The sequence below is a fragment of the Alligator mississippiensis genome, chromosome 3 (assembly GCF_030867095.1).
Source record: "Alligator mississippiensis isolate rAllMis1 chromosome 3, rAllMis1, whole genome shotgun sequence".
NCBI lineage: Eukaryota > Metazoa > Chordata > Crocodylia > Alligatoridae > Alligator > Alligator mississippiensis.
Genome location: NC_081826.1, coordinates 48,258,534 through 48,282,378, shown reverse-complemented (window position 1 = coordinate 48,282,378; position 23,845 = coordinate 48,258,534). Strand labels below are relative to the sequence as shown.

Below are 23,845 nucleotides of genomic sequence, written 5' to 3'. Positions count from 1 at the left end.
GTTCAGGTGATGTCTTTCCCCTTCCCAAACTTCTTGAGGGGGGCTGGAAGTGATAGCATGAATGTGGGACAATACAGATGAAATCTCCTGATAACTGCTTTTTAGAACCATTGCTAAATGCACAGAATTTATGGTAAATAAATTATTACAAGACTAGCATACAAAATTAAATTAGAAGTATTTTTTCTTAAAGACTACAGCTTTTCAAGTAAAAAAGGGAAGAAAATAATTAGAAACTATATGTAACTATTTGTTTAAAATCACAGGCTTAGTTAGACCAAAAATTTGTATTAGCAGGCAAACATTTCAATATTTATTGGTTTATGTCTAAAATAAATTAGAGTCTATTCTGTTGTTCTTGAGATGGATTATATGTGGAGGAAGTAGGTATTTTAATATCCTGTTTAATGTCAACTTAGAAAATGAGATTCTTCCTTAATATTTCCATTTCATTCACAAAGACTGAAGACTCCTCAAGAAAGGAACACCAGTATTTAAAGAGATGCTGTGTTGAAATGATAGATACTACCCTACTAAAAGGCAAAATCCTCAGCTTTTTTTGTTTTAATGGAAAAAAAAATGTCACTTGCCCTTTGGGTTGTGAAGGGAACCCAATAGTTTGAATGAAATAACATAAAATAACCAGCAAATAAGCACATTCTTCTTAAAAGAAACATTAAAACAATCTAATAATTTAATACTAATTAAAGGCAAAGAACAAAGAAGCAGAAAAGGACTACTAGATTAGCAGCTCCATGTGGTAGGATAAATCCATCATAGTACTTATGTTGCCTGTGAACCCCCCGAAGCTACAAGAAAAAACATTAAGTATCATTGTGAAAATGTCTATTCTCTCTTGGTATCATTGTCAAATTACATATATATTTACAGAACAAAGAGTCTACCAAGTTAATTTTTACACAAAATTGGGACCTCAATGTATATTATGTGGCAGTTTATTACCTATTGTTTAATGTTGGAAATTTCTATCTATCAGCCAATAATTTACTTAAGAATGTAATGATTCTTGTATTTCTATAGTTTTAGTTCAGTTTACAGATTCTAAAGGTTTTGCTAGATCATGCTTCTAACAAAAGTTGTGCTTAGCTTCTTTGGTTTTAAGTACTTCCATCAAAAAAGCTTTCTTCTAGTCTAGGTTGTATGAGATGTATCACACATACGCGGTTCCAAATAAAATGAATTGAAACTTCTGCAAGAAGATTCTTTTAGCACAGACCTTTACTCAAACATGTATCAATGCAACTACAGCACAATGAAAAATATCCCTTTGACTGACTGAGCTAATTATAAAGTTAAATTATGGGCCCCTTGTTAAAGAAGAGTTTGCTAAAGACACAATTTCTACAACATTGCCTGGAAGTAGCTAAATTCCCAATAAGACCATCCCTATTAACTCCTATTCATGACTGAATTATGATTTTTTATCTCTGCATAACATGCAGCATTTACTTACCCTTAAATTTTGAAGCATTCCAGTTTCTGCTGACATGACTGTATTCCCAAAATAGAACATTATAGTAATCCTCTGCTAGACATTTAAGCCATTTGTGTATTTATTTTTTAGTTTCTTTCTTGAACTTTCTAACTGTGAGAGGGCTGGGAAATTCGAAGCATGATGAATGAGAGTTTGTTTTCTAAAAAAGTAGAAATGCAGACACTGGATCTAACATTGAAAAATTCACAGACTCCTACCTTGAAAACAAACATTTCCCGGCGAAGAATAGCAAGCGTGTCGAAGTTCCCATCACAGATGTTAGGTTTGGATCCAGGATAGGAAGGTTTGTCACCAGTGGGCGGCCGGGGAGGTTTTGGCTGCCTATCATTCTTCCCAGGGTTAGCTGGAGGGATAGAACGATGTGGGGGCACTGTTGGCAGAGGTTTTGTTGGTGGTGGGATCTTGTCAGGTGGACCTTTAAAAATACCAGCAGGACACTGATTCAGATCACACTTTAAAGAGGATTGCAAAAGTGCAACAAAAGTACACTGTAAGGAACAAGCCTGTATTGACAGGGGACTGGATTAGATATTCCTTTTCTGATTTCTGCATGTTTTGGTTCCAGATAGCTGAGGCACTAACAAAGGAAAAAATAATGATTTCTTGAGAACGGATACCTCGCTCCTTTATTCAGCAACAAGGTTAGGTAAGAGATTGCAAAGGGTGCTGAAATTTAAAATCATGAACTGTTTATAGCATGTGCTTGAACAACTTTGAAAAACTGTCTTGTTGAGAACAAAACTCTTGTCTGTTATGTAAAATGTAGGAAATCTGTCTTACAAGTATGTAACAAAAGCCTCACCATACCATGTTTTTGAATACCCTCTGTATTATCTGTATCTATCCATCCATTCACCTATGCATACACACACACTGCATACTGAGTGGGAATATTTACATGAGAAATGACAGAACCAAGTAATGAAATGCACTGATCCTGCACCCTTGACTATCTAGCTTATCCAAACATCAGTCTACTAGTTAGTCTATTCTGGGACTATTACTAATATTTTTAGCTTTTGAGCAACTACCTGTCTCACACAGAGAAAGTTCATAAAGCGCAAAAATACTTCCTTCTTTCCCCAGAAGTGGAACTTACTCCACCATTTATGCTGGCCCAAATTGCAGATCAGAACATTAATTGTGTACCAGTGACAGATGTAAGATCTAGTATCTTGCAACTCCCCAGGAATACAGTTTGGAAAATTTTCAATCCAGGAAAGGTTATTTCCCCATATCCCTATGGGGCACAAAGCCCTTTTCTAGGATTGAAAGAATACGTTTATGTTGGAGTCAGGCATTTCATGTGTCATAAATATATGGTAGAGCTCTTTAAAAGTTTCTAAAATTAATTCCTTACCATTTTTACTTCCATGTGAGTTCTGTACAACTGCACTTATGGCAACTAACAAGGCAACTGTTGCCACAGGTAAATGAACTTAGACAAAGTCAAATCAAAAATAACTAGCTAACTCTCTGCATAGCATTTGCAAAATATTTTTTTCTCTTTTTTTTGGAAAAATAAATGGAACACGTGAAAGTGTGGTATGATATAAACGTTTTGATGACACTCATTTAGGATAATGTAACGAGTCCATATATAGTTAAACTACTGGTCTACATTCATGCTATTAAAACTCTCAATGCCAGAACATATGATTTACAATTGGCAAAGTGAAAAAAAGTCATTCAATTTCTAGAGAAATGCTGGGTCTAATAATATTTCTCATGTATAGGATAAAATGTCTTGCCTAGGACCAGTAAAATGTCTGGTGGCAGAAAGGGCATTTTAAGTCTACTCACTTCCTCTTTTGATCTTTTAAATTATACAATTTCAGTATAACATAGCAGCTTGCGCTCTCTCATTTGCTGAGCTCTCTCATTTGCATGATAGTAGGTTAAACAGCAACTCTGTAGCTGGAGACAAAGCTAAAATTCACAGTGAAATCTGAATTTCTGATACCTGATCAAGGTAAATGAACTAGAAGGATAAATATTTACTGATTGAACATTTAAGGGAATCTTAAATTACCCACACAACCCCAAACAACCATCACTAAGATCTAATAAATCATGTATTTTGTTCATAATTTTAAGGTGCATGACAATCATAATTAACAGTTAATCAGGAAGTTTTCAGCAAAATAGAAGATGTTTACTTCAATACAGGTATTATTTATTGAATCCAAATAACCTTTTAACACAAGTATTACAGAAATCAATTTGATTCAAAATCCAAATTAAATTTTCATATATAATTTGCTATTGATGTCAGACATTTCTTCCCAGGGGTAACAAATGTCTTCAAAAGTATAGCCTACAGCTGTCAGAGCTTAATATTTAGTGCAAAGGGAAAATATCCTTGTCTAGCCCTTTAGTCTAGACTAAAGGGCTAGACCAACATAAAAGGTCATGAGAAATAACCTTCTTTCAGTTTAACCACATGCAAGAAATTATAACCAGTCATTGGGTTCCCTCTGTGGAACAGTCTGACAATAAAAAACTTAATATTAGAATATTTAACATGGATGTAGCTGGCTTTCAGTTGGAGGTACACTATTATCCTACACTAATTGAGATGGCTTTCCTAACAGTAAAGACTAGCAGGAAATATAATCCTGTTAATATTCAGTTTAACCCTGAGAGAACACTTACCACTCAGACATTTAAATTGAAAAACTAATGAATGCAAAACAAATTAGTGAACTTAAACTATACTATTTTCAAATGCAAATGATATCTACTGGTTACTTGGCATTTACATACAAATAGTATGTATCTTTCACTGTAATACTAAAAGCACTCAATTAAATTAGCAAAGCAGAGTCGTTAATAGCTAAACTACAGGTGTCGAGCTCTTTAAAACTATGTAGGAAAAAGTGCCCCTGGAAATGTCAGAAACATTAATGTAGGAATTGTAGGAGTTAAACCTACAATTAGTAAATTGTTTTTTCCTCCAATTAACTTGATTTCTTAAACTAACACAATAAATTTAGAATTTATTTACACTGGATGTTTCTTTCATTTCGGTTCACTAAAGCCAAGTACATGGATATTTTAAAGACTGGAACTTTTTTCCTCTGTTGTTCAAAACTTGGGTTGGTAATAACATAGTTTTGAGATCAATTTACTATATTTATCACAATAGGGGGCTTGCTGGGACCACAAAATTACTGTACCCAGGGAACTGCAGAGTATTATAACAGATAAATGCACAAACAACCCATTCATCCATTTATATGAGCTCAGAGTACTGTGGAAATAAGCTTGTTAAGGTTTAAGCTTTCATATCTTAATATTTTAATAGTTTGGGATTTCTCTGCACATATTCTTTACTACCATTTAAAATATTTAAGGTTGTCATTCCAGCTGAGTGCAGATTTAGATTAAGGCTGTGAACAGTGAGAGACTAAATAAGAGAGCTTCATCAGAATCCTTAGCTTCCTCATAGCAAGAATTCAAGGCCTCTGAGACTATGGCTGACAGACTGCACTAACAAACACTATATTTTTTCCCTTCTTGCCCAAAAATGTTCTTAAGCAAAATGCCTCACATGTATAATAACATACCATATATCTTCTGGATGCCTTGTAAATCATCAGTAGGTAGTTTGAAGTTGTCAGTTTCCATATACTGGTAAAATGGAGCCATAATTGCAGTGGGGTCGTTGGAATGCTCCAAGCCTAGAGCATGCCCCAGTTCATGCACTGCAACTAGAAAGAGATCATTCCCTATGGAAACAAAAAAGGAAGTGCTTTATAATAATATGAACAATAATACAAGGCTAATACCATAACGAAAGATACGTTAATTGGTAAAATATATTTTACCAGAAGAAACCAAGAGTCAACATCTAGGGGATCACTTGAGCAGTGGCAGGCAGTTTTGTTTTTTTTAACAAGACTATGATGATTATCACTTTATGATGTCAGCGATATGGTGATCCTCTGATGGATACCAGTGAACATACTCATCTTCATTTAAACAGTGTTGTAGTGTGCACACAGTTAGTGAGCATCAGTCCTGCAACCATGGCTAGCTCACATACCATTTCAAAGTCTACTTTAATCCTACAAGACTGATTAAAATGTTTATGTTACAAAAATAGTCTTAAGCTCTGAAGGAAAATCTCTATGCCACATGCGGTAAACTTCACAAAATGAGCACTTCCTATTTAGGACAAATCCTGCAGAGAGCCTTAGTTTTCCAACTGTTTCCAATCAGACCCCTGCTGATGACCTGTACATGGTGTCCATTTCTGAATCAGCCCAACTGAAATCATTATACAGATAAAGGTACAGGTAGGTCTCCCATTACCTCTGTCAAATACGAACCACTTTTATTTATTTATTTTGCAGTGGGAAGTAAGCAAATTCAGTACTTTGTGTTCTCTTTACATAGGTAAATGGCTATATAAGAATTAGAAGCTTTTGTTTTTAAATAGCTATTAATAATAACCAAATATGAAGCATTTCCAGTTACTAAGATGGAAAAGATTAAAATAATTTACTGAACATGACGCATATCGTTTCCTTTTTCAGTGAGTGCGTCTACACAAGATGTTTACTGTGGAGTTCTTTAATTAGCTCTACAGGAAACGTCCCAGCATCTACATGTGCAGTACTATGAGGATGGAGTATACCAATTAACTCCAGTGGTGTAGGTTAGTATTTGTAAACAGAAGTACTATGCTACAGTGGCATTTTTACTCCTCAGCAATGCACATGTAGATGCTGACCCAGCTGGCTGAGACATGTGGGTTTTGCTTACCCCCATGCTTGTGCCCCAGCCAGTCCCTTCGCAGCATGTTGAACCAAGTCAGAGCAACCCTGGGCTGGCAGGCTGACCCCCTCCCCCAGGCTCCCTACCATTCAGGGATGCTCTGACCCAGCTCAACGTGCTGCAATCCTGGGCACAGCACCCAGGAGCAATGAACTCCAGAGTGATATGTGCCAAAGTTTATTGCTGCGCATTAACTGCATGTGTGCCCAGTTATTATTATGTACTAGAGAACAAATATAGACATGCTCACATTATGTTTATATCTTTTTGGAAATCCATAAAAGAAATCAAACTGGTATTAGCATACAGATTTCACTTAAAAATTGTTCACAGCAACACTTGATTTTTATTACAAGTAGTTGAGAACAATTAGAAATTCTGATCTATGGAATTATTGCAGCCTTGCTAAAACTAGAGATAGAGGCCTTGAACCTGGTATAAAGATCTAGACCAGGGATGCTCAACTTTGGTCTGTGGGCCAGATCCAGCCCAGGGCACTGTGTAATCGTGTCCATGGAGCTCCCCAATGGGCCTTGCAAGGGGAGAGTGATGCCCTTGGAGGCTAACCCTGGCATGCAGGGTCAGTATGGGATCCAGTCAGGTGGTGCCCCAGGCTAGGAGCAGCATGCGCCCCATCCATCCCGCAAACTGGCTCTGCACCATTCATCTGCCAAATAGGGCCAAAAATGTAAGCACCACGTATCCAGACCAGAAATTGTCTATTGTAAATCAACTTTCATTAACTGTCTCCTGTGACAATCAGGGCTTATCCAGAAGAGCACGCTTGTGTGGTTTGTGGCACCATGAACCACACGCGCTGCACATGCAGGCATTCACTGCATTGCTAATTTGCAATGTGGTGGGGTTTTTTTGACACTGGGAGAACTTGGTGCAAAAAAATCCTGTGCCAAAAAAAGTAGGGAGGTGCACGTAGCAGCAGTGTATGTTGCCTGAAACCAGAGCCTGGCGAGCTGAAGCCACATTCCAGTTGCTAGTAAGCTCCGTGTATTTGGATCACCACCACTGGAGCCCCAGGACGATGTCAGGATCCTAGGTAAGGCTGCTGGGGCCAACCCCAAGTGCTAGCCCCAGCCTCCTCTACCCCACTCGGGGCAACTTGCTGCATGCCAGAGCACACATGAAGCATGAAATTATGTGCTGCTGCTATTTGTCCCTGGGGAAACACACACACATATTTGTCTGGATGTGCCCTTATTGTCTATTTGCTTTTCCAAGACTTTTACCTTGTAAAATATTAATTTTAATTGTGCAAACATCTAGAACATAAGTTGATCTATTTAAGCCAGTGGGACTACATGTGTAAAGGTTTTAAGGCTGGGTCCATAAGCTTTGTTTTTTGTAGCCATACCAAATAGTGCCAGCAAAGATGTAAAGGACAGACTAATCCAGGTAGGGGAAAGGAAACTGAATCAACACACACCACTTAAAATGAAAGTCCCTGGGACAGAACTATCACTTCTGCATATTTGTATAGTGACTACTGACAAAGGGAGCCAAATCTGGATCTCCTGCTGTTGCTCAAATATAAATTATAAATAATAACAGTGGAATTTTCTTCACATTTTCCTTTTGAGCAAGATGGTTTTTCCCTTACCCAAAAAGAAATAGCTAAAGGGCATAGTCTTCAAACCAAGTAATTTCCCACCTAAACAGCTCAATGCTTCCATGCTACCTATCAATTTCCTATTCTACAAGAGCACAGGTTACCCAGAGAGGTTGTGGAATTTCCATCCTTGGAGGTTTTTAAAACCTACTAGACAAAGCCTTGGCTGGGATGATATAGCTGGGGATTTGAGCAGGGAGTTGGACTAGATGACCTCCTGAGGTCCCTTCCAGGTCCCTCAGGTTCCCTTTCCAGGGAACTATAGGCCAGTTAGTCTTACCTCGATCCTGGGTAAGCTTTTTGAGAGAATTATCCTGGCGCATGTCCACGAGGGGCCAGCAGGGGAGGTTATGCTTAGGGGCAACCAACATGAGTTCATTAGAGGCAGGTCCTGTCAGACCAACCTGGTGGCCTTCTATGACCAGGTCACAAAATCCTTAGATGCAGGGGTAGCAGTGGACGTAGTCTTTCTGGACTTCAGAAAGGCCTTCGACACTGTCTCTCACCCCATTCTCATTAAAAAACTAGGGGACTGTGATGTCGACACCTACACAGTCAAATGGGTCACTAACTGGCTGGAGGGCCGCACCCGGAGAGTGGTTGTGGACGGGTCATTTTTGACCTGGAGGGATGTGGGCAGTGGGTCCCCCCCAGGGCTCGGTCCTCAGACCTGCACTGTTCAACATCTTCATCAGTGACTTGGACGAGGGGGTAAAAAGCACCCTATTAAAATTTGTTGATGACACTAAGATGTGGGGGGATGTGGGCATGCTAGAAGGGAGGAATAGGCTGCAATCAGACGTAGACAGGTTACAGGGGTGGGCAGATGAGAACAGGATGGGTTTCAACACTGACAAGTGCAAGGTGCTGCACCTGGGGAGGAAGAACCAGCAGTATACCTATAGGCTGGGGAACTCTGTTCTCGTCAGTGCAGAGGCAGAAAAGTATCTTGGGAGTCATTATTGATACGAAAATGAACATGGGCCGACAGTGTGGGGATGCGGTCAGGAAGGCCAACCGTACCTTGTCATGCATCCACAGATGCAACTCAAGCAGGTACAAGGCGGTGATCCTCCCCCTCTACGTGGCACTGGTCAGGCCGCAGTTGGAGTACTGCATCCAGTTCTGGGTGCTGCACTTCAGGAGGGATGTGGACAGTATTGAGAGGGTCCAGAGGAGGGCCACTCACATGATCAGGAGGCAGCAGGGCAGGCCCTACGAGGCGAGGCTAAGGGACCTGAACCTGTTCAGCCTCCACAAGAGAAGGCTGAGGGGGAATCTAATGGCCTGTTACAAACTAGTCAGGGGGGACCAGCAGACACTGGGGGAGTCCCTGTTCCCCCGAGCACTCCCAGGAGTGACTAGAAATAATGGTCACAAGGTGGCAGAGGGTAGATTTAGACTAGACATCAGGAGGTGCTACTTCACAGTCAGGGTGGCTAGGATCTGGAACCAACTTCCAAGAGAAGTGGTGCTGGCTCCTACCCTGGGGTTCTTTAAGAGGAGGCTAGATGAATACCTTGCTGGGGTCATTTGACCCCAGTGCTGTTTCCTGCCATGGCAGGGGGCCGGACTTGATGATCTGTCAAGGTCCCTTCTGACCCTACAAACTATGGAACTATGAAACCATAATTTTCAATGATTCTATAGGAATAGGGAGATGAAGAGTGATTTTAAGAGAGATAGCTCTCTTTTGTGTATTTCTTCCTCTCCCTGAAACTGTTTCTCTTATCTTGTATCTAGAGAAACTGAGGGGTTGCTTATGTTAATAGAGGAGGATTCAGGCCTATAAGAAACCAAAGTGCACCTCAGTTCTTACAAATTCCAATTCAGCTACAACACTTATTTTCAGAATCATATTGCAAAAACAAACAAACAAACAAAACCAAACAAACCAAAAAAAAAATATCAAAGAACAGGTGGAATTAGTTATGTGTTTTAAAAACCAATTTGATCGTGCCTCCAATTTTTCAAGTGTTTCTATTACCAACGTGCTGAGATAAACCCTAACCTGAATTAATAAGAAATGGTGAATACCTGACATTCAATATTTCATATATAAGACTGTCCCAGCAGTCTGACTGCTCACATAAATTCCTAAACAAGATACAGGACCTCCACCTAACCCATGAGGTGCACAGTGCCTGGACCTGTTCCTTGCCACAGGCGATAACCTGCTGAGGGAATTGCAGGTTCTCGGCCACCTGGGTGATAGTGATCATTGCTTGCTGAAATTCACTATCCAGCGCAAGGTGTCAAGGGCTAGCAGTAAGGCGGAAGTCCTTGATGTCATGAGGGGTGACTTCAGTAAGTTAAGACTAGTATGAGAGGCATTGGGATCCCAAAGTTTCGGGGAGATGGGATTCCAAGATGGATGGTAGTTCCTCAAGGAGACAATCCTCTGAGCCCAAAGGGAGTCAGTCCTAAGGCATACCAAGGAGGGTAAGAGTGCTAAAAAGCCCCCATGGCTCAGCAAGGGCATTTAGGAATGCCTGAGCACTAAAAAGGAGGCATACATCTGATGGAAGCAAGGGGCTATTACCAAAGAGGATCACACCTCCGTTGCTTGAGGCTATAGGGTGGCTGTTAGGAAGGCCAAGGCTGAGATGGAACTGGGGCTGGTGACCAGGATTAAGGATAACAAAAAGTCCTTTTTCAAATACACTGGGAGCAAGAAGAAGGTACCAGGTAACGTAGGGCCCCTGCAGGACACGCTTGGCAATCTGTTGATTGCTGCAAATGAAAAAGCGGACATCTTTAACAAATTCTTTGCCTCCATTTTTCTGAGCAGGGACTGGGACATCTTCCCCACCAGGAGTATGGAAGGACTCAGTGGAGGCACTGCCAAGCCTAAAGTTAGGGATGACGTAGTTAGGGAACTTCTGGAGGGGCTGGATGTGTTCAAATCAGCAGGCCCAGATGTTCTTCATCCAAGGGTGCTGAGGGAATTGGTGGGGGTCATTGCAGGGCCCCTGGCATGGCTATATATGAGCACTCATGGAGCTCTGGTCAGGTGCCGGATGACTGGAAAAAGGCCAATGTGGCCCCCATTTACAAGAAAGGGAGAAAGGAGGACCCAGGTAACTATAGGCCCGTCAGTCTTACCTCAGTCCTGGGGAAGATCTTTAAGAAAATCATTAAGGAGCACATCTGTGAGGGACCAGCAAGGGAGATCATGCTCAGGGGGAACCAACATGGGTTCATTAAAGGAAGATCCTGTCAAACTAACCTTATTTCCTTTTACGATCAGGTCACAACGTCCTTGGACGAAGGCGTGGGGGTAGATGTCTTCTTCCTGGACTTTAAGAAGGCCTTTGACACTGTCTCCCAACCCAGGTGACTGCAGCATTGATGCCTACACAGTCAGATGGGTGGCTAATTAGCTGGATGGTCAGACATAGAGAATGGTGGTGGATGGGTCCTTTTCGACCTGGAGGGATGTGGGCAGTGGAGTTTCCCAGGGCTCCGTCCTCGAGCCTGTACTGTTCAACATCTTTATCAATGATTTGGATGAGGGGGTGGAAAGCTTGTTATCCAAGTTCACTGATGACACCAAGATGTGGGGTGAAGTGGGCACACCAGAAGGGAGGGATAGAATCCAGCTAGATCTGGACAGGTTACAGAGATGGGCAGATGAGAATAGGATGATATTCAACATGGACAAGTGCAGGGTACTGCACCTAGGGAGAAGAAACCAGCAGCATACCTATAGGCTGGGGAACACCCTTCTTGTCAGCACAGAGGTGGAAAGGGATCTTGGAATCATTGTTGACTCTAGGTTAAACATGAGCTGCCAATGCGAGGAAGCTGTCAGTAAGGCTAACCACATCTTGTCATGCATCCACAGATGAATCACAAGCAGGTCCAGGGAGGTGATCCTCCCAATCTATGCAGCATTGGTCAGGCCGCAGTTGGAGTACTGCATCCGGTTTTGGGTGCCGCACTTCAAGAGAGATGTGGCTAGCATTTGGAGGGTCCAGAGGAGGGCCACTCACATGATGAGGTGGCAGCGGGGCAGGCCCTATGAAGAGAGACTAGAGGGCCTGAACTTATTCTGCCTCCACAAGGGAAGGCTGAAGGGGGAGCTGGTGGCTGTCTATAAATTCACCAGGGGGGGATCAGCAGGGAATAGGAGATGCCCTGTTCCCCCGGGCACCACACGGGGTAACTAGAAATAATGGCCACAAGTTGATTGAGAGCAGGTACAGGCTAGACATCAGGAGGCATTACTTTACAGTTAGGGGAGCTAGGACCTGGAACCAACTTCCGAGGGAAGTGGTGCTCATTCCTACCTTGGGGGTCTTTAAGAGGCAGCTGGACAGACACCTGACTGGAGTCATATGACCCCCCCATCCGTTCCTGCCCAAGGGTTAGATTTGATGATCTGTTTAGGTCCCTTCTGACCCTAGCTACTATGACTATGACTATGAGTAGGATGGCTTTTAAAATATAGGTTTCAATGAGTGTTGAAACAATCAAAGCTAGGACTCTACATGTAACTGACAGATGTTTTTCTTTCATTTTCTTGGTACCTGAGCCCAGAGATCTGAAAATTAAATAAACAGGCTTTTTACTTAGTGGAGCCATGAAAAAGAAACACGTCTTTCCAAAATTAGCATAATGTACCTCCAAAAATGAAGAATAAAAGTTTGTTCTCTTATTTGTAATCTAAAATATTATTATGATAATATATTTCTCTACATACGTTAAAGAAAACACTTCATGTATTTTTAGTACGTTAAAGGAGACACCAGAGTTATAAGAGCTAAGATTAGAGACTATAGTGCAACAGGTCTGAGAAATTCTGACTGATGTTATGAGGAACGCTTTTTGGAGAGCTAAAACCTCTCCCCCAACCAAGGTTTAACCTTAGATAATTATGTGCAACTAATTCACAACTGCCATTACTGACAATTTCTTGACCAACCCCTTATATATGATGAACAGTGATCCGGGTTTTCCATTTCCCATGGAAAAAAACAGAGAAAACCACAGAGAGAAAACACAGATTTCTCCTTTTGGCAGAGAAACCCATGGATTCCCTGCTTTTGCAAATAGCTCTTGTAGGCTGGCTGAGCTCCAGCCTGCAAAAGCTATTTGCAAACAGGGCGGGAAACCACAGCTCTGCTCAGAGGTGGAGGGGAAGGGCAGGGCCTGAGGCTCTCAGTCAGCCACAGCTGTGCTCAGCCTCACTTTTCTCCTGGAACCTGAGGTAAGTGGGGCTTGCAGGGGGCTGGGGGTCCATCTGGCAGGGCTGGGGGTTTGCAGGTCATGGCTGGCAGGTGCACCGGCAGGGCTGGGGTGAGCCAGGACCTGGCCCCAGCCCCAGTCTCACCTGAGCAGGCAGCAGCGGTGGGGGAGCTGGCTCCATGCTGCTTCTCCTGCAGCTGCCTGCGGTTGCGGGCAGGGAGCTGCAGACTTGGGTCCCTGGCCCCATAGCCCTGGCAGCTGGGGCCCTCTCCAGCCGGGCTGGGGGGCAGAGGCTGTGGGTGGGGGGCAGGAACCACGAGTAGGGCAGGGGGGCTGTTGTGGGGGCAGTGAAGGGCACCAGCAGTATTGGAGGGACTCTGGGGGCAGTGAGGGGCACCAGCAGGGTTGGGGGGTGCTGCAGGGGGCTTTCAATTTGAATAATGGATTTGGGGGTTCTTGTCAGAGAATTTGCAATTTTTCATCAGAGAATTTGTGATTTTTTTTTATCAGAGAAAACCAGGATCCCTGATGATGAACAAGAGAACATTTGCAAGGGCATTTAAAAAGGACAGGAAGGAATATAGTCCACCAATGTACTAAGGTATGTCGAATATTGTTTTTCTGTTCATTTCCACCCTTTATTAACTTATTTTTACTATAAACAAAGATTTTTCTTTTTGTGGGGCTGGCACACATGATTTATAAAAAGAGACTGAGGGAACTGGGCTTGTTTAGTCTGCAGAAGAGAAGACTGAGGGGGTATTTAGTAGCCACCTTTAACTACCTGAAGGGTGGTTCCAAGGAGGATGGAACTAGACTATTCTCAGTGATGATAGATGATTGAACAAAGAGCAAGCATCTCAAGAGAGGTTTGGGTTGGATATTAGGAAAACTTTCTCACAAGGAGGGTGGTGAAGCACTCCAAAAGCATCAGTGTCAGCTGTCAAGGGGGGCACCAGCCTGTCAGGAGGGGCACATGCACCCCCTACCAGTCGCCTATGCTCCATCCTTAGAGGTTTTTAAGGCCCAGCTCAACAAAGCCCTGGCTGGAATGATCTCATTGGGGATGGTCCAGCTTTGAGCTGGGGGTTGGACTAGATGATCTCCTGAGGTCCCTTCCAACCCGAATTTTCTATGATTCTATGATAAATATTCAAAACTAAACTCTCTCTTCCTTTGGGCCCTCATAAAAAAATATTTGCCAAAAAGCTCCAAGGCTCACAAGCTCATAATCAAGGGTATTATCCAATCTGAGGCCTTCTCTCCAGTGGGTTGGTCACTATGTCTGCTGAACCTGCTTACAATAATTTTAACATTATTCAAGTTAATTTTATGTTATATGATTTGACTGACTTAATGTTGGGGTGAGGGGAGGGATGGAACACAGAGTGCTGTGTATGTAGTGTCTAATCTTTAATGCTTGAAAGTAGTATCATTTCTAAAACAGCAAGGGGAGATACTCTAGGGGAGATTTTAAATTTTATTTTGCTCTAGTTGTTCAACTCAGTGTAAAGGGAATAAAAATAAGTCAGTGTCCTTCACTGCAGGCAAACTATTACACAGTAGTCACAGAATAAGAACAGTTGCTTAAAGAGTTTCCAGCTCATAGCACAGCTGTTTCTTGGGGTTGTAGAGCAGGAAGTGGGATGCAGCAGACAGGCTAGTACTCTCTATCTTCTCCCTGTGCTGATGGAACTTATTCAGATACTTCAAACACTTCCATAAGTCACAGCAACCATTTCAGAGAACATATTTGCTATTCGCAGTCAGAGGCACAGAGGGCCACAACTGCACCACAACCTTTAAACTGCACCACAACTGGAGGCTATACTACAACCAGTTACCCTAAATTAGTTAAAAAAGTTAAGTTTAAACCAGTTCTAGATTCCTTGTCAAACCCAGGCAGATAGGATTTAAATGGAGATATAAGAGTTTTATTAGTATCTTCATTCTCCTTTAAATCATTATATTTCTAATACTTGGCTGCTATTATCACTTTCAGAATTACCCTATGACTTGGGGAGCAGATAATTATCTACAACTTCACAATGCCACTGTGACATCCTTTTACACTCATCAAGAAAAGAGAAGCTGTGCTCTTTTTTTCTCTTCAGATGGAGTATCTTTCTCCAAATATTTTCAATTTCAGCCTAAAGAATCCTGAGCACACATCTGTCAAGTGCAAATGTGTCCATTTGGTGGTCCTCCATTTTAAGCTGATCTTACCAAACTCAAATGCTTAGCCAAAGTAGCTGCTGGAGATGGGACTAGACCACTTTAGTTTCATCAACATTGCAAGAACTCGAAATAATTCTTCACTCAGGTCGTATTAACAAAACAGGATCCAAACTTGGACTTCATTTCTTTCAATGTAAGATTTTTAGTGTCATATCCTGGTCTGTCTGCTACCCACTACAAAACATCTTCTGAAAGATTTTGTGTGCGCGGCCTTTGACAGCTCACCAAAACTTGTTAAGTGGCTCTCCAGTAATTGCTCACCCCTGTTCTAAAAAGCAATGTAGTAATTGTTCACCCCTGTTTTAAAAAGCAATGCAGAGTCTTAAAATCCAAACCAGGCTGAAAAATAAAATAAATGGTTACTATAGGGAGGGAAAAAAACAGAAGAAAAATATATGAAAAATTGCTTAGCATAAGAAAAATAAAAAATACCAAAAACATAAATCCAAACAAAGCACAGTTCTACTGCAATCCTAATATTTACCAAACAATTCTCCAAAATAATACTTTTTTTTGTGGCAGTACTATAAAACTCAGAGCACTTTGGGCACCTACACACGTGCTGGACGCCTGCTCTGACGTATGCTAATTAGCATGCACCAGCAGCTTTGGCATCACATGTATTCAGTGTCCCCCTGTTTCAAAATGGTTACAGGGGTGCTTTAACTAAAGCTTGTTGAATGACCTTTAGTTAAAGCACCCCCTCTGCTGTTTTCAAGTGCAGGATGCTGAATATACAAGATGCTGCAGGTGCTTTAATTAGAATGGCTCCCAAAAGCCAGTCTAATTAAAGCGCCCCCTACCTCTGACACCAAAGCATGTGTAAAGATGCCCTAAAAGTCTAACTTGGCAAGTTTTCAAGAAAATAATATATGTTTGATAGCAATCAATTTGTGTTTCATGTGTATATTGTTTAAAGTTCAACATGGATTTCATTCTTACTGTTGACTTGCCATATTACAGATGCTAAAACTATGTTCTACAAAATGATCAGCAGGTTTCTTACAGTTACATAGGAAGCAGAAAAAAATATTATAAATCTAACTTACTATTCTTTTTTGTTATTGCTTAATTTTCACTTTGTTATTTTACCAGCTAATGATATGAGCGATATTCTCTCCTGCTCTTCATCAGCTTAGCTTTTGGACTCATTTCAACAATGAAAATTTAAACGTATGTAACAGTGTATTCTATTATAACTACCATATATATAGTACACACACACACACACACACACACACACACACACACACACACACACGTATACATGGCACAGTTGTATGAGTTGTATAAGCATGTATAGTGAAGGTTGTGCAAGTGTTTTCAATCCAAGGGATCATTGGTTACAAGTTTCTCAACATTCACACTTATATTTCTATATAGAATATAGTGTGTGTGTGTGTGTGTATATATATATATATACACACACACACACACATACAGGGATATGTGGTTCATCCATTGTGCCAATATGAAAACATTAAGAGTAAGAAACTTATTTTTCCCATTGGATATATATGTCTCTGTGTGCATGTCTGTGTTATAAAATATAATATAGAATATAATGTACAATATAAATTAAATGTTACACATCTATTATTCAAAAGCATTCTTAAAACAGACCAGAGGATCAGTGGGAGACTTCAGATGCTTGAAATTTGCCAGGAAGATACGTGCTGTGGTGCAGAATGACTGTTCAGTGCTTCAGTGATAATGGACTGTGGTTTGCTAAAGTCACGTGGAGTTAGAAAAAAGATTTGGAATACGCATATGATTTCTTCCAATGTTTGATTCTGAATAGACTTTTTAAAAAAGAAAAGTTAATTAGCATGATTAGTAATGGTGTCTGAAGAAAGTCACACCTTTAAAAGGAGTTCACCTTTAATACCATATATTGGTGTGTACATAGAAGGATAGAAGGATGAATGATGGATGATATGCTACAGATTTACAATTGCATTTATTGTACCGCAGAAAGCATTCTACTGCTATCTAGTAAACAGTTTGTACAGGGAGGAATTTATCTGTCTTCATTTTCTTTTTAAAAGGCACTGATGAAAAGACGCTCTTTTGTTTCTCCACAATCAGTCACTGCACATTCAGGGAATCTGAGGATTAGATTGACAGTATCTAAACTGCTAGCTACCAACCTTTCTACACACTGAAAAGGGAACCAGATAGAGATGGGAGAGGAGAGGTAATTGTAAATGCTGTTTCCTTTCAAAGATGTAGCAGTGGTTATGCTCCTATTGCACTTACACAGCTCAGAAGACATTATGCTTGTCTTGTTTCTGGCTCTGAGGAAACCCAGCTAAAGTAGTGCACCTCTCTACAGTTTCCATTACCAGCCCTGCTATCTGATACTACATTATTCCATATTCTACATAATCATCCAGTGTAAAATTGCTTACTATACAGATCATCATATAGTCCTTATTATTTAATTTCTGCTATTTGGTTTATGTGTTTTTTTCTGAAAAAAGAAGCAGATCTAAATCAGTGTAATATTCAGGATTATGAGATTCAGTGCTTGGAAGAAAATGTATTCAATAAAACTTAGTTGAAAAACTGGTGCCTGTTGGTACCATACTATAAAAACTCCAAAGAACACAACTTTTCCATTAACTAATGAATTTTTAAAAACAAATTGCCATTGTTATAGTAATAAAATCTTTTAAAATGGTATGTTTTAAAAGTAATACTTTGATCTCAACAGAGTAGGGATGGGCATCTTTAGAAACTACATATTTAAATTAGAGAACACAATTTTTCCATCAGCATTTTGATTTTGAAAAGGAAATCTTCATAAATGCCCACCTTTAATCAAGATCTGGTTTCAAATTTGCACCTTCAAATTTGAGACTTAGAAATACAGCAGTCCTCTTTATGTAGCTGCAAATAACTAGGTAACTAAATAATGTTACCTCTGCCTTTACAACAGTCTCACTAATATTCCATATTGCAAGCACTGCAAATACAAATACAAATACAGCTGCAACTGTATCTATTTGTACTCTTCCTTCCTTCTCTCTCTGTTGCTGTTTTTAGTTGTTGCTGTGGGAACAATAAGCCAAAGAAGTGAGTTTTGCACTTCTTTCTGAAGGCTGTGAGAATGAACACATGCTGGGACTGAATATTTGGATATGTATAAGCACAGAGCATGTATCACACAGTTCCCTGCTCTCCTTCCCTGTTCTGTCCTTGAGGGTCATTCCTGAGAATAAAATGGACTAGTTCCTACATTCAAAATGGCAAAGTTAGAGGGAGGATGCAAAAAAAAGTTTACTGTAATTGTACAGAGGTTTGTTTTTAGGTCACTCCGTGAAGATGCTGTGAGGTTAAGATTCTTACAGCTCTTGAACTGAAGGACTAACCTCCCCTCTCCCCCACCATCATCACCATGTGCTTTAAAACCCCATATATCTTATTATTAAATGAAACCAGTGTGATATTGTCAGGAAGGCCCAACTCCCGCTTTCAATATTCAGAAAGGATGAAATTCACCCTAGCACAGAGGACTGTGGATCACTGGAAGCCCTACTATAAACCTTATATGGGATTTAATTTGTGTAGTTTTTGTGCCATCCCTCTGGACAGAGATGAATTTCATTTGGCCTTTTCTGAACTTCTAAGCATGTTTTATTATTCTTCATTTTAATTCACATCCAGATCATTACAAATCAGGTTCATAACCATATGCTATATAATAGTGATCCAACGGCCACTTGTTTAGATTACCCTTAGGCTTTTTAAATTTAAAATAATATGATTTTTTTGATACTATGGCATTTCATGATCAAAATACCTATTATAGTCTGACATCTAGGAAATTTTCTTGGTGCTCATAAATGAAAAAGATGAAAGGATGACAAATCCATTATTTTTGTTTTCACTTTTTTACATTTGATCTATTTATATTGAGTGTTCTGATCCAGGATAATGGAATTACTAGTGTGCTAAATCTGTCTCTATCAAAGAATATGTCTACACAACAAAATGAAGGTGTGGGTATAAAAAGAAAGGGTATCCCCAGTAAGTATAACTAGCATGGGTTCACTAACTAGGAAAACAGGGTTAGCTTCAGCACAAGGTAGCAACCAGCCTGGAAGTTCAATGGGAGCTCTGGGAACATACTCTAGTTACCACCCCTATGTTTAGGCTGGCTAAGTGAAAACCAGCGAGGGCATGTTTACCTGTGCTACAATCATATGTTTAGAACATAGCCTAGGACATGTCAGCCCTAGACAAACTAAGGTCGCTGTTGTTTTTATTTTTAAGGGTATAATAATGTAAAATATAGATTTAGTTTCTCCTGTATGTACTGTAACTATATTAACAACCCCTTTAAAAAACAGAGTAACAGTGTACAGACCAAGATTTTATAATAGTAAATCTGCATATACTGGAATGGCTTCCTTACATAAAGAAATAGGAGCAGTCTATACCAGTCTAAGGCTGGTACTGGTATTAACAGGTTTATTATCCACACCAGGAGTTGCACCAACACAATTATTTTGGTATAATTCACACCCCTCATCAGAACAGGTCTACTGAGGCAAAACCTGAGCAGATCAGGCCTAATTGTTGACTCCCATTACTTTGGTTGTATTCCTATATTCATTTAGGACAACAGCAAAGCTTCCATTCATTTTAATAGCACTGTGCTTAAATGAAAGTGATCTATATTTAAAAGCATTAAGTACTCGTAATTGATGTGAACAAAAGCTCAAAGAACATTACCAGTCCATAGAAGGAAGAGAAACATCAATATGCAAAAAGTGTTGTGTTTTAAATTAGCTTGTTCTGTTTTGATCTCCCTTTTACAATCCTCTTCCTAAACTGATACATCAGTTCTAGATGCTTTGAGGCAGCAGTGCAGTGCTAAATGATTAGCACTTTCAAAATCAAACCATTTACTTAGGAACCTAAATATAGGCTACAAAAGCTTGACCTATACACACACCTTTAGCATGCTCAAGTGAGGAATAAATAGCTAAGGTCAGGACTACATGCACAAATTGACCTCTGCCTTTATTTACATGGGAATTATGATAAAGTTTGTAATTAGGAAATCACATACTGTTTCCCAAATATTAAAATGCAGTATTATACTATTTTTCCTACAGCTCAAGGATGTCATTCATATTACATGACAGATATTGAAGAAAACATAGATTCTTATATAATCCTTGCCTTATGCATCACCCACCATACCATATCTACAGTAAATGAGGAATGAAATCATTTTGATGCTAAAGATATATGGTAATATAGTCTATTGTATTATTTGAGCTGCCTGCATATTATGGAAGTCCTTGGCTCCCACCTCCACAAGGAGAATATGTCCTCAGGACAAAAGCAGGTAGCTGTATGAGATCTGGAGATATGTAAAGATATTACTAATGTTCAGGGCCTCTGTCCAGGGACCCTGACATCAAGCAAAGAGCCTGAGATTGGTATGGATCTTTTCGACTGGAGAGAGCAATAATGAAGAACTCATTAAAATGACTCTTTTAGTCATAAGATGGAGAACACTTTCAGATAAGAAACACAGGAGTACGGAAACCTAGGAGAATTAGGACATTTTATTTTTACACTGTATATTTCCCCAGATTTAAAATCTTCCAGATTCTTCTATGGATGTAGAGACAAGATAAAAGCAGAATTTCTTCATTCACTGCAAAGAAGACTTTAATTTTTTTTGTTACAGTCCCAAGGAAATTATTTATGTATATATGGAGTGGTGGGTTGCCAAAGGAGTTTTTATAATTATTGCATATAGACTATATATTTTAGTGAAGCTTAGATTAATTATGAATCAGGCTAGGTTTGAAATTATAAATAGTAGGGGTGCATTGATAGAGATTTTGGGGACCAATACTGATAGTTTATATTTAAGGAGGCATATAGGCCGATACAGATCCGATTTCTGATACAGCTGCCTCCAACTGGAAAGTCTGGAGTGGTGGAAGTGGAGGGTAGGGGCGTGGGGGGACCCCAGTGATGAGAGAGGGGGCAGGGCAGGGGGGGGTTGACCCCCGTGGTGAAGGAGGGGGCAGGGCGGAGGAGTGGCTCCTGCCATTGCTTGCACCCTGGAAGGGCGGAGGGGAGGGGGAGGGGGGCGTGTGTGCTCCCCCAGAGCTGCATGGCGCAGAATGGGGTGTGCTGCAGCTGGGGCTACATGGGGCTTTTCTTGGCAGGGGCTAGGCTCGGAGAGGGCGCTGGCAGCGCTGGGAGGTTGCTGTATCCACCCCAAATTTCACCACCGCTCTGCTCTCAGGGCCACCACTGTCAGCCACAACCCCAGCTCAAAGCCCTGCATCCACCCACGCACTGGGAAGAGCCAGAGCAGCGCCAGGCAGCTGATGGTGGCGGTGCCGGGAACTGAGCTGCAGTGAAATTTGGGTTGGATGCAGCATCCTCCCAGTGCCACCACAGCCCTTTCCAATTCCAGACCCAACCAAGAGGAGACCTGCGCAGCTCCAGCTGCAGCCCACCCCGCACAGATCCTGGGGCAACCACCCCCTCCCCCATCCTCCCAGGGTACAACTAGTGGCAGAAACTGCCCCTCCCTCACCCTGCCCGGGCAGCGCCTGCCCCTGCTCCCTCTCTCAGCATGAGAGGTGTTGATCTGCCCCCCATGCCCCTTCCCACCCCCTCCCCTTCCATCATACTGGATTGACCAGTTGGAGGCATCTCTCCACGCTGCCAGCTGTGCTCCTCGCTGCCTGAGTGCTGCGCTGCAGCTGCACACAGCACGAGCATTTATCAGCCAAATTATTAACCCCACTGTGCCAATATCAGATACAGCAAATTTTCTTTATATCGGTATCAATCTGATATTGGACCGATTTATCACTGCACCTCTAGTAAATAAAAGAAAAAAAGTATTATTAAGTAGGCAAGAGGTTTGGTGAAGCAACAGCTGAGCAACAAATGGAGATAGGGTGCCATCAAACCAATGAAACCAAAAAAACCTCACAGCTCAAGTGCCAAGGACATAACTTGCTTTGCAGTGTAGCTGCAAACTGTGCTACCATTTGTTACAAAAATAAATTTAGACTATTGGCATGATAATTAAACATACTGACATATTGGTAGCTTTAACATGACAGGCCTCATAGCTTCAGCAAAAAGAATAAAATAGTATAAAAACAGGTGTGATTTTGAAAGGGGAACTCTAGTTTGAAGTGCACCCTTATACTCTTTTGGAGCCTACTCTTATGCCTACAGGAACTGCTGAATTAACAATGTTTTGTTAAGGGGGCATACTGCTTCTTTTGTCTTACTATAACCATATAGAAATGTTGGGACATCATGGCAGAGTGGTTAAGGAATCTTGTTATGGTTCCAGGGGCACAAATTCAAGGTATATCCATTCAGGCTGTGGGACCTGATGTGATATTAGCCAGCCAAAATGCTCTCATTTGTGCTGTAGAATTCAGAAACTGGTGTGCCTTAATCACATCAGCCCAATGGCCTATTGATTTTATACATAAATTCAAACCTGGCATTAGAAGCTATTCAATATAGATCTTCTGAGAGGTGTTTACATGACAACAGTGCTGTTTTTAAGTCTTTTGGCATCCTCAAGATAAGTTTTTATTTGGGCTTTATTTGGGCCTAATCCAGTAAGATAAAAGCAGAGTAAACAAAGAATTAAAAAGCAAGAAACAAGAGAAAATTTAAAAAATTGGCAACTCATGCAAGATCATGACTATGCTCATGAAAATACATGTTCATGTCTTATGCGCTCATTCCTTCAAAATACCCATATTTGCCTGAATAAAAACCCTGTCCCATTTTTTTCAAGAAAAGATTCCAGCAAAGTTACACTTAGTGAGCATGTTGCAAATAAATGTGTTCTGGAGATTCATATGTGAATAAAAAGCAAAACAAATCAGAATTTGCTAAGGTCTGGTAAGCTGGGCTCATCTTCCCTGCTGCACGTCTCTTTTTATGATACAAAGATAGATTTGGAAAAACTCCTATCTGCCTACAGAGCATAGAAAGAACATGCAAAATGTTGGGTCAGGTCTTTCCACGTTCTGGTTCCTGTCTCTATTTGGTAATTAAGCCTGAGCATAAACACTGCCTGGCTGATAAAAAGACTAAAAACACAGCGTGGGAAGTCCTTACCAGCCTACCTTTTATTGCTTTAATTAGAATTATTGCAAAGCTCATCTTCTTCCTAGTATATTCCATAGCCCATCTTGGAGTTTTCTTAACAGATTATTTTGCAGTTTTAGATCAAGGTGAAGAGCTGTGAGCATGATATTGCCCAGTGACAGCCTCTGGGATACATTATAATAAGCCAGCTAAATAAACATCTAGAATACTGTGTTGGATTTATCTATAAAGCTCTCCCTTTACTGATTACTGGTGTTTAATAGTTTTCTCTGTTAATAACATACAAATGAAGCGCTTTTCTCAAATCTGGAAGACTATGCCATGAAAGCCAAAACAAACAAACAAAAAGAATAGAACTGAGCTAA

At 40.7% G+C, this 23,845-nt stretch overlaps 1 protein-coding gene across 2 annotated transcripts in view; it reads right to left on the bottom strand.

The window, feature by feature from the left end:
* MMP16 (matrix metallopeptidase 16) overlaps nt 1-23,845 on the bottom strand; it is a 326,417-nt gene that overhangs the window by 82,570 nt on the left and 220,002 nt on the right. For both annotated transcript variants that reach the window (XM_014610178.3, XM_019486726.2), the window contains 2 exons: nt 5,086-5,247; nt 1,714-1,931 (listed from right to left, as the gene is read on the bottom strand). In XM_014610178.3, coding sequence (XP_014465664.2) covers nt 1,714-1,931; nt 5,086-5,247 — 380 coding nt within the window. The remainder of the gene's footprint in view (nt 1-1,713; nt 1,932-5,085; nt 5,248-23,845) is intronic.